This window comes from Ammodytes marinus (genome assembly GCF_949987685.1).
Source record: "Ammodytes marinus genome assembly, chromosome: 1".
In the NCBI taxonomy this organism is placed as follows: Eukaryota; Metazoa; Chordata; class Actinopteri; order Uranoscopiformes; family Ammodytidae; genus Ammodytes; species Ammodytes marinus.
This window is the reverse complement of record NC_137230.1, coordinates 21044876-21056991: the sequence shown is the minus strand read 5'-3', so window position 1 is coordinate 21056991 and position 12116 is coordinate 21044876. Positions and strand designations below refer to the sequence as shown.

Sequence of the window (12116 nt, the reverse complement as noted above, 5' to 3'; positions counted from 1 at the left end):
AGACTAACCTTTTTTACCAGGAGCACTGGCGCCCCTAACTCAGAATTTTTAGGGGCGCAAGCAGAAAATTTAGTGGCACACCTTAAATAGACCTGTAACGCATCTATTCAAATGTTTCCCAATTTGAACTATATTAGGCTTACTGATATTGTATTGCCAGCATGTTTTGGACCACACTGAAAACAGATGATACAGTTCATTGTGTTTTTGGTTTTGCATCAACATTTCTATAGGAAAAGGACTTTTTTTTGCCCATTTTCACCACAACTACGTTCTACATCCGAGCCCTCTGATTTTTCCTACTCTATCTCTGCTGATTCCCGTAAGGAAAATAGTTATTGGCCCAAAAGTAACTAGTAGTAGCTAGATTACATTATCAACTAATTTGCATTATATGCAATTTTGAAAAAGACAAAATAAATGGAAAATGCTGACCAGGTAGTTTAGAAATTAACTAGGCCTATTTATATATTTATAAACTCATTTTACACACTTTTTTTGTTGCCATAACTACAAGGTTAGCTTTTTTATAGATATGCACTGGCCTATTGAATGTGGACCAATAAAACAATTTTCGTGTTGACAAACTTCACCTGGCACACAGTGCTGTCAGTTTGCTGGCTGCTGCAGGTGGCGGAGGGCTGCTATCAGACTGTATGATATGATGTGACTGAGTGCAGTCAGCGGTGAGGAGTAGACAGCTCCGTTGCTACTCTGCTCTCGTGCACGCGGTTTAAAAAAAAGTTGCAAGATGTGTCTATGGTCTTTAACAGCCTTATCGCTATGGCGGAAAGTCGGCAAATATATAGCGGAAAAAGTCGCCAGTTGGCAACATGTTAAGGTGCGAACACACTACACGCGTTACCCGCGTAAGCTTCACGCGCGTAACGCAGCTAAAATGTTGCTTGATAATTTTGTGTCAAAAATGGTTCTACGTGCGTAACGTGCCTAGTCTCCCTCCCGATATTGTATTTCCCCTAATCAACCATGGCTGCGATCAGACCCGACAACAGCGTGCATGTCCGCACAAAAACAACAACAACACGGCCAACAACTCTGCCAAAAGACAAACTGAACAGCACAAATAGCCTAGAATTAAAACAGCATTGCATATTCACGGCAGCTACATAACAAACACAGTTACAGCAGCATCGGTGCACGGCGGCACAACATAAAGGCAAGTAGCCAACATTACCCTCCCTGGCTGTGACAGGGGACCGTGGCTGGCGTATATCAACACCGGTGCTTCGCTGTACTTGTCGTAAAAGTCCCCCAGACATAGCCGTCATGTTTGGGTTCATAATATGAGGCGCTAGCCGGCCGCACACAACCGGGTGAGTTAACTAATGCTATACGGCGCTAACTTGGTTTATCGGCTAAAGCACAGCCGCACATATTCACTGAATTAACCAGGAAGTCCATTCTCCTGGTTTACTTTCCCCACGTCTTCTATTCCCGAGCTGCTGTCATACAGCACCGACCGCCTGCAATACATTTTCCTCTTCGGTGTTTCTCAGCCTCTGTCAACACTGTTCTCCGACCGTGCCAATGTATGTGACGTCGGGTCAAGCCCAATGCTAATCGTCACACGTAGGAGCGTAAAAAGTTAAATTTTTTTAACTCCGAGCGTAGGTGCGTAGGCGCGTTAGGTGCGTATATACGCAGCTCAAACGCGGCTAACGCGCCCAAAGTGTTGCTTTAGCGCGAGTAACGCATCTAAGCGTCATGTACGCGCGTAAACCAATGGTTCCCTATGGAAAAATTGCCGATTTTATACGCATCTGTACGCGTGTAACGCGTGTAGTGCGTTCGCACCTTTAAAGACGTGATGACAGCGGGACACTGAGATGAAAGTAGGTCACGTGCGCTGTTGATCGTTTCACTGATCACTCGCGGACTGTCCCTTCTCTCTATCTCTGTCAAAGCACTAATACTACTAATAGCCTAATAATAATGATGAAAATGTCGGCGAATTTTCCGGTCGCGCGCGTGCCCCTTGTTTTTAAAAGTACTCGCTCTGTCTCCAAAAATGGTCACAAAATGCGAGCATTTGGTCGCAGTCTGGAGCCCTGATGTCACAATGATAAACTGTAAATAACAACTTGATATTCCAGATAATAGCATAGTAACATTTGTCAGTCATCTCATCATCACCATATTTTTTTAAAACCTCCACATATTTCGAAGTATTGCTCCTCTTGATTGACTTTAGTACCTTATTTTTCTGCTCATATCATAACATAATGTTGCTCTAATTCTCCCCATAGATCATTATAAGGATCATGATTTTCCACATGGCTGTGCGCTCCAACCCAGTGATACGGAAAACAAATCTGGCTGTGTGGAGAGCATGGAGGTCATGGAAGTTAAACCTGCACTCTGTTAGTGCGTCTTCTGGTCCTGGTCCCCTGGACAGATCTGAAGGACTGTCGTCAGTTTCAAATGAAAAGCCTCCTCACATGCCTGTCATGCTTAAAGAGGTGCTTCATTACTTAGACATCCTACCAGGCCAGGTATGTTTGCATCTTTGTTATTTGTGCAAGCTTTTTGATGCCCTTAAGACAAATAATGTCTGTTTAAATTCTTAATTCTTTTAAGTATGACAAAGATTCATTCAGACCAAATGAGTGCCATGTGAAAGTAATTTTACTTCCTTCTTATTCCCATTTTTGGGAACAGAATGTATTCACCCACTGATGGTTTTACTTATTAGAAAGCTCCTATAATCAGTTCATACTGTAGGCAAATCTGATGTGACTAAATTGAATCTCTAGGACTGACTGCCCTCACTCAAATGATTTGGTGTTATTTGTATTTTTAGGCATCGTTATCTGGTGTGCAATGGTTGCTGTGGTAATAGCATAGGCATGCAAACTCATACTAAGAGGTGTTTCTTATATTCTGTCCCTCTAATATGTGTCAGAGCACATGAAACACGGATGGGCATGATTTAAAATAATTCTGTTGTGGCAGTCAGCATTGGAGGGGATGTGATGCCTCCCCCCTATAATGCATGGTCAAGACAGGTGGGTGCCATGGGTCAACAAGTTAGTCAGGAATTGCGCCACTGTAAGGCTGTTGGCAGGACACAGGGTGCTGCGTCGCTCCTGCCTGATCTTTAGCACCTCGAAACTCCTCCGCTGCCCGCCCATTTGCCAACTGTCCCAAGACAGCTTGCCAATCAGATGCTATTAAAAACACTTTGATAGATTTAGTTTTTTTCCTTCAGTACATGCTGTAGACTTCACTTAGTGTGATGTTCTGTGGAAATGTTTTATGCTACCATTCAGAAGTCATTTAAATGTTTCCTTACTGAAGATGTATTCTTTTATGTGGTGACACATACGTGATGCTGCAGTTTCACTGGTATTTCACAGCTATTACCACAGCATTACAACCTTAATAGTGTGCCGAGACATATTACACAATCATATACCTGAATTGAAACTCTGTAGACACAGGCAATCAGAAGTCTGAATTATACCATGAGTCTCTGACAGGGCTGCCTTTTAAGCAGTAAAATGTGTGGTGGTGAAATGCTGGTGTCAGTAACATATCGGTTGCTGTGAGGAGAAAAACTTACCCTCAATATCAGACACATATCTATTGAAATCACTGAGGGCAGTGAGATGAATCAATTTGAATGGCTATTGTAAAATAATAACCAATATGTAATTGCACTTGTCAGCTGAAGCACAGTGTGTATGAATGGAGTACTTATTCGATTATGGGTGTCGGAGCAAATACTGCAGTTAAACCAAAGTGTGTAAATGGAGCCTTTCAGTGGCCTGCTACCTCCCACTCAGGATGTCTGGCTGTAAATGTGTATGCAGGTAGCTAATTTGCACTGTTAGCTGACACTATATTTTCGCAGGTTTACAAGTGGCAAGCATGGTCGTTGGATCGTGATTGATTGTTTTTCATCCTTCATCTCCAAAAATATAAATTACCTTAAAGCTCCCATATTATACACTTTTCGGTTCTATTATACACCATATTATATGGTCTTAGTGGTCCCTAATAAGTTTTTCTTCAATTGTTTGCTGAAAAAAACTTTCAGATAATTTATTGTACTATGCTGATGTTCAGCTAATCTCACAATGGCCTATTTTTTAAAAAGAGCTGCATCTCCCCTCGGAAATATACAATCTTTGAGCTCCCCCCGCCCCCTGTCCGGAAGCGAAGCCAGATACGCCTCGCCCTCTGTCTGTTTGTAAACAATGATGACGTATAGCCTGTTAGCACAGTTAGGTTTAGCCTACCCATGAGAAGAACCAAGTCTAGTGCTAGTAACGCACTTTGAACAGTTTGACATGACCTATCCTTGTCTACATGAAAGACTATGTTCATACAGATGCACTGACAGCCACACGCTAATGGAAACGGCATGTTCACAATAAAAATGCTGCAAAAGATGGTGGCTACTGCGAAGCTAGCTCGGGAGCAATACCACTAAAATCAGTGAAAAAATTATCTTCAAAGTCAGACTTCTTCAGTGGCCTGCTGCCTCCCACTCAGGATGTCTGGCTGTAAGCCTTTGTCCTATTAAAAACGAGGCATTTCCAGACTGGTGTGGGGAATAGAAATATGTTTTTATGAGCAAAAGCTGAATGCTTGTCCCAAAGCTAATAGCTATACACCAGTCAGGCAAAAATACCAATAAAAACATTTATTTCAGTTTCACTGTTTGAAAGAAAGCACAAGTAGCTTCCTATCCGTTGTGTTATTAAAAACGAGGCATTAATTGACTGCTGTGGTTAAGATAAATTAGTGGATTATGCAACATTCATCATGTTTTGCCGTACTACAGGCATCTTGTCCTTAGCAACAAGCAAACAACATGGGGGTGAAGGAATATTTTTCGAGAGGATCTCGGGGCCGTGGACCAATAAGAAATATGGGGGTGGACTGCACAGTGGAAGCTTCTGGCTTTCCAGTTTTTGACGTCAGAAACGGGGAGAATTCTGACTGGAGTATATTGGGTGGAGAGGTGGAGGGTTTCAGAAAAGGGGAGAGTGAGAAAAGGAGAGAGCTTTCTTTTTTTTGATACTTTGGCAGTCTGTAGGCACACCGTAGACCCATAATTATGTTCAAAAACATCGGAAAAGTGCATTTGCACAATATGGGAGTTTTAACAAATCTGTACTTAGTTAACCACTGAACAGTCCAATGCAATGGCTGTGAGATAGTTTTCTTCCTTGGCATAAAGTGTTTCTGTATAAAGCAGCATGGAAGCAGGACTTCAAACAACACACTACAGCAGGTTATGGAATTAATAGCTACGAGGAACATTCAGTTTCTGTTAATTCATGCGGAACCTTTGGACAAAACCGGTTCTGTTTGTAAGTTCCTGGGAAAAATCGGACCTGTGCATAGGCATTAATATTTATTATACAAAAATAGAGTTCTTTTTGCTGATGGTCTTGTTTGCTGTTCCAGGTCATTTGTGATCATCAGAGGAAAAATTACACTGTTCCATAAAGATTTTCAAAGTTCCTCTTGGGTGTTTTAAGTTATGTGTAAATACAAGAAAAAGCCTCAACAAAACAACTGTTGAAATGTCATTTTAAAACTTTGCAGCTTGCATTGCTGTGGCGCAATAAGATTATATTTACTTTAGGTTTAGGTTTTCTTTGTTTTAATATCTTCAATAAACTTCCCCTTCAACTCGGTAATGTGCTGAAAAGGATGAGGCATGAGGAGTCCTCCACTGGCAAAGGCTGCTTGCGTAGGGGACCTCCTCTAGAATAGATTAATGAGCCATCAGCTGAGAGTCCAGGGGAAAAACCCTGTGATGCTGTAGAAGGAGAAACGAGCTGCCTACCCTTACATTTTAGTCTCAACACACTCCCCCTTGTGGAATTAATGAGGGCACAAGTGTTGAACCTACTTTTTTGGATCAATATCATAGGTTGCGTTCCGAATCGCATACTCTTTCTTTTTTCTATTCTACATACTACATCTGACGATAAAAAGAATCTAGTTAGGATGCAGTAGGCATACTATTGGGACGTACTTTTCTCTCTTATTTCATCATAACATTGCGCCTTGATCTTGCCTCTTGCTTTTATATCCGTCGCATCCCCGTTTGTTTTCATAACATGGACCTATAGGCTTCTTCGATGTTACGTCACTTCACGTGCGCACTGGATTGTGGGTCAGAATCGCCCAAATAGGATGCACTTTTCAACACTAACAATCTTGGCCGCATGAAGTAGACCATCCGGGTATTCTAACCATCCTAAATCTGGCCACAAGAATCGGGACATCCTAAATCTTTTTTCTACATACTATATAGTAGAAAGTATGCGATTCGGAACACAACCATAGTCTTTTTACAATCAACTCTTTTCATGCAGGATTAGGCACATTTTACATATTGGTTGGACAGTTACATGAGCTACGCTTTTTTTACATCCAACATTTTGATCTCCATCAATGCATAAAGGCAAGTTTTAACCCTGTCATTTGCTGACAGGAAAATTATTATTCCTAACTAATTATAGGCTTGAATATGTGTTAGTATTGATGTCGAATGAATTACATAATGTTATATCTAACTTTCATATATTATGCTGCTAAAATGCATGCATCGCCCAATCATAAACCAAATGCACATTTCATCCTGTTCATACGATGACTTCTTTAATGCTAAAACACTGACTTCTTTATTAAGCAAGTCTGAGGGCACCAACAGTCAACAAGTATAAAACTCCTGAAAGTATAAACGTTCTTAGGATCTAGTCCTGAGGTCATCATGAAAGAAACACAAGCATTAATGCCAGCTTATGTAGAATGCAGGTGGTCGCCGATTTTGGAGCTTGCGCGCCATAAATAGCATGAAGCAGGCTAACTCATGATGATAATGGAAATCTAGCACAAAAATACAGCAAAAACAGGCATACCATAAATCGCAGGTGTTGTTGCTTGTTAAAGACCTACTTCACCGGTTGAAATATGAAGGTGTATTGAACTCGGAGATCCTATGTAGTATAAATGTGCAATTAAAAAAAAATCGGATCATCCTAGCCTGAGAAAAGGCAGAGCGAGTGTTTTATGGTCTCACTGTCTAACCCTACATTTTCCTTCTTGTGACATCACAGTAAGGGTCAGGATTAACAGGACAGCTGGGCCAAGGGAAGACTGAGGGAAGAAAGAAAAACCTAATTCATTATATTATAATAGTGATTTTATAATGATAGAACGCTGGTTCCGTATGGGTGAAGTATTCCTTTAAGGTTCTGAACCACAGCAGACTTGGTTGAGTGCTGCATTTTTCACTTCCCCTGTTATTTGGGTTATTTGTCTGGCTGTAATTCGGACACATGAAGAGGCACTCCGTTCTATGGATAGATGACCACAAAACACTCCACCAGCTGCTACTTCTCAATGTTTTCTTCTCTTTTTTTCCTTTTTGCATTTTTCTCAAGACTGGTAAAATCAATGTGCACACTGTGCAGTTGTGAGCAATGAAAAAGGAGTTAAGTAGTCACAATCAGTTTTATCTGTCATTTACCACATTGTCACATTAAATGTGGTTTTGCAGAATTTATATCTTTATGGAGGTTAGCAGGGAGGAAAATGCATTAATCTTTTATGCAAGTTAATTCAGCATATCCTCAAGTGTGTCTATTACCAGAGTCAGCACAGGGTTCTGAGAGAACCTTCTTATAAAGACGTATACATGGGGTTAATATGGTTGTGTCTCTTAAAATTAGATTAAATATACAGCTGAACTTTAGGCCAGTTAAAGCAGCTATGAGTAACATTTAAATATCTTTTAAACAGCCCCATGTTTCCTCTGATAGTCATAAATTACCTTTAACAGCAAACGAGACCATCAGTGCAAATGAAGACGTTTTTATATAGTTTTTATTACTGCGTTTGGTCTGGTCGCACACCCAGTCCGATTTTCGGTTCGCGAATACAGGCTCTATGGTCACATATCCGTCCGTATTGGTCGCAGATTTCAGTGTAGCGCTGCAACGCGATTTGAGAAGCCTATCCCAGGTCAGGGAAGGGGAGCGGGAGCCTTGTTTGAGACAGTTATTTGTCGTCATAATGACTGATAACGGGGCTGAACCATCAAAGAAAAAAAACGTAAATGCAATGAAGAAAAGCTAAAAGGGAGAGTGATAGACGGGCGGGAGGAGGCGAGGGCGTTGCCAAGCAACGTGTATACAATTAGACGGGAGTGAACTAGACTACAGTGTTTACTCCTAAATGAATGAGCGGTACTAACACAAAGTTTACTTTGCTTCACCATCATCAGATGACCATTATTCATCTGAAATAGTCATTATTTACAACAACATAAACACATTACCTCATCGTGATCCATACTAACTGCCGTCTCTCGCTTTCTGTGAGGCCACGTTATCTTTTAGCTCCGTGAGAGTATTTAGGTGATACTGCATCAACTCATTGCAATCAGGTGTGTGTGGCACTGACCGGCATTGGTTGATGCAGAGTCACTAACCACTCTCACAGAACCGAAAAGAGTCCGTGCCCTCACGGCTTTCAACACACGGACATGCACTATATTGCGCCCTAATCAATTGAGACTGGCACGACCGGCACAAGCTAGAAAACAGCTTTACGACAGCTGGCGTCGTAAAAATACTACTGCTTTTGTCCAAAGGGGCCGCCAACGGACAAAGTTACTCGTAGTGGCTTTAATGTAACAAAAGACTCTTAAGTCTACATTACAGTTGGTAGTTTGTGCAAGACTATTTAGAAATGTAATATACAATCCCTAGAACCTCTACTGTAAAACAGACGTTCTGTGTCATATTAAATCTTCTTGGTCAGTGCATAGGCTGCTACATTTGAAATTAACACTATTCAAGATAAAAGGTCCTTTTTTTGTGTGTCTGAATCTGTGTTTCCATCATTAACCAGCTACAGCGCTGTTGTGTATGTAAAGGGGTACCGTAATATGATCCTGTCTCTTCAAATTAGTTAAAAGCCTTGCAGTTGCTGTTCGTACCATGCAGCTGAAGCTTTAGGAGTACATATGCAGTGCTGGGAGTTACAGTAGTTCAACCCTGATGTTGAGGATGATGTCTTTGCATATTTTCTTTCTGTGGCATACTTTGTAACACTTTTAAGACAAGAACTTTATAAATGTTTTATTTATTTTCATTAAATATGTGACAGTTTCTCAGAGTATCCTATGACAGGCAATCCATGATTTAACAATGTTGCTGTTCTGAGTGAACATTTTCTTAATAGTTTATTGTATTGTTTAAGAGGATTTGTAGTCATCATATAAAAAAGATGAACCAGCCCTAACACATTTATCTTTTATGTAATGCACAGAATCATCTGGATCCAGAAATGTTATGTTCTCTAAATTTCCCACCACAGCCTCTTCTAGGTCTTCATGTTTTTTTCTTTTTTTTCTTTACACTCCTTTTTTGGGAGCACTGAGTAGTGAAAGAGGAGGCTGGTAAATAATTGATCCTTGTAATTAAACACTCCAGCCAGGGATGCTGGGGCTGATTGACGGCCAGATATTAGGCCCTTGTCTCGTAAGGTTGCAAGTTTAGTCTGAGGTTATCAGTGGCCAGAAGAGTCTTTCTCCCTCCCTGCCTCATTACTTTCATGAGTAGAACATTTCATAGTGGAGTGGTGGGTGGGGGTGTGGTGTGAAGACAGTCCGGGACTCCATTAGCCAAATGGGGTGCCTCAGTCTACAGAGCGCCAAACCGTTGAGCCTTGCTGAGCTGACAACCCGTCTGTGGGTGCTTCACCACACTGTCCTGAGGAAGCATTTTCATCTTATACATTTTTCAGCTTCAAATTCACTTGAACAACAACTGATGCAAATAATGCAAGCCCCCTGCACCTACCTGAGCAGATGGTGTCTATGGTAGCTTAGCTGAAGTAAACCCCACTCCCACCCTTCAAACTAAATTTGCTCAGCTTTCCAGTTTTGACACTTTGTGTGCACAACTGTAAATTCGACAGACTACAGTACAGTTTGTTGTCCAATGCTCCCCTAAAAGTAAATACTTCCCCAAAAGTTGCACTTTATTAATGTTTGATTGAATTTACTATAAGAACATTGACTGTGTGTTTTTGTTTAAGTTAGAGAAATAGAGAGAAAGAGAGAGACAGAGAGAGAAATCCCTCAACAACTGATGTATGCACATACTGTATCATAAAAGTGCATTGCAAAGGGGTAAACTGCTGGAGAACAGTGTGCTGCTACAACATCAATTACTGAGAGTTACATTTGCATATAGCTTCATTAAAAATTATTGAAATTGTTTAACTCTATAGGGGGCTTATATGTTTATCAACATGGCGGATGCGCGCGCAGCACGTTTGCAGAATGAACAATTGTTTGACTGGTTGCCATGGTTACCCGTTTGGTTATATTGCAGTTGCGGCGTTTCTTTGTAGGTCCATGGTGTTAACTAGTGATGTTGTCAGCTTACTACAACAGTTTATCAGCGAGTGATAAAATAGGTTATGCGGAAACATTAACACAAGTGAACGGGATACGTCTTAATGACCCATACTCGGTAGGGGCAGGTGAGTGGATAAATGATGAGAAGAAATGGCCCCGACGACTTCAGTGGCCGGACTTTTTTTTGCAGATGCTGTTGGAGAGTGACAGTGTGCAGTGAGAAAGACCGGCAGACAGATAGACAGAGAGAGAAAGAGATGCCTTTATTTAATCATTTTGCCTTTTGATTTAAAAGTAATCATAACTAGCCTAGTGATCATATGTTTTTAGACTGACTCTCGCTGTCGGGGCGTTGCGCTCACGAGCCGACCAGCTGATCAGACCAGCTGTTTGAGACGGAGATGAAAAGGAAAGTGAAACTTATGGTGGAGCAGTTAAATAGTTAAAGGAATAAATATTGTAACCAAACACAATAATGTATTGTGTTATCTGCTTTAGTAGCCTACAGTAGGCTAGCACATGTCGACCCCACTTGGTTTTAATTTATTTATTTTTCCTAAATGGTATTATTTAGCCTACTTACCTGCTACACGTGCAAACCCCTACTGCCTAGTCAAACACAAGGGAAGAAGACGGAGATGTATAACGTCTGGGTTAGGGCTGGGCGATATGGGCTAAAATCAATATCTCGATATTTTTTTTACTGTATCTCGATACACGATATATATCTCGATATATTTCAAATCTCCTCTAAAGCACATCCTAAATGCTCAATTTAATTTATTTTTTGCATAACATCACACCAGTAATATGATTTAAATATTCCCTGCAAAATGTGTCTGCACTAATGATGTATTAGGCTACACGAAACAACATCTTGTTTATATTCTTTAGTGCTTTCTAATCTAATTTTAAACTTGCACATGGCAAAGAGTTTGCACATTGTATTGATTATTCCACATCCTTCCACTCCCATACAGTAGATGCAGCATTATTTTATTTGGAAACAGTTTTTTTTCCATCTTCTGTTAATCTGTAAACTGAGAACACTAATTATGACTCATTACAACCACTTACTAATTGTTTATCACCACTAACCCCCTGAAGATAGCTGCCACACTTTAAATGCAGAACAGATTTTGCTCCATAATAGTAGTCTATGTTTTATTTTATAAAAAATACTCACAAATGTAGCCTACTTTACATAGACTTTTAGTTAATAAACGGTGTGCACCTCCCTTGGTGCTGACATGGACCTATTATAAGAGGCTGCCTGTAATAATTAGCCTTGTTTGAGATGTCGCCGTCTTGCTAAGACCTGCGCAATTATGACGCTCGTCTTGCTGAGCACACAGCATTTTTGTTGTGCGCTCACCAAGACGCGCGTCATAGTTGCGCAGGTCTGAGCAAGACGGCTCCAAGTCGAACAAGGCTAATGTGATGCCGTGGTTGTGTGACGTTGGACCAAAAACTCTCCGTGAAGTCGGAGTAATCCGCCCCCCGGCGCTCGTTCGCCTTCCTCTCATAAGGACCAGGCTCTGTACAGCGGCAGCTTATGCTGTCAAGCGCCCGCCTCCCCGTTCTTTCGCCTGTGTAGCCACTAGCCTTCCTCTCATAAGGACCAGGGCAGGCTGTGCTGTGTACAGTGGCCGCTAATGCTGTCATGTGCGCCCGACTCCCCCGGTCGTTCGCCTGTGTA

At 41.2% G+C, this 12116-nt stretch overlaps 1 protein-coding gene across 1 annotated transcript in view; it reads left to right on the top strand.

The window, feature by feature from the left end:
• mettl15 (methyltransferase 15, mitochondrial 12S rRNA N4-cytidine) overlaps nt 1-12116 on the top strand; it is an 88619-nt gene that overhangs the window by 1853 nt on the left and 74650 nt on the right. Inside the window, exon 2 of the mRNA XM_080024878.1 lies at nt 2268-2513. Within this exon, the coding sequence (XP_079881004.1) occupies nt 2283-2513 (231 nt within the window). The 5' untranslated portion in view covers nt 2268-2282. The remainder of the gene's footprint in view (nt 1-2267; nt 2514-12116) is intronic.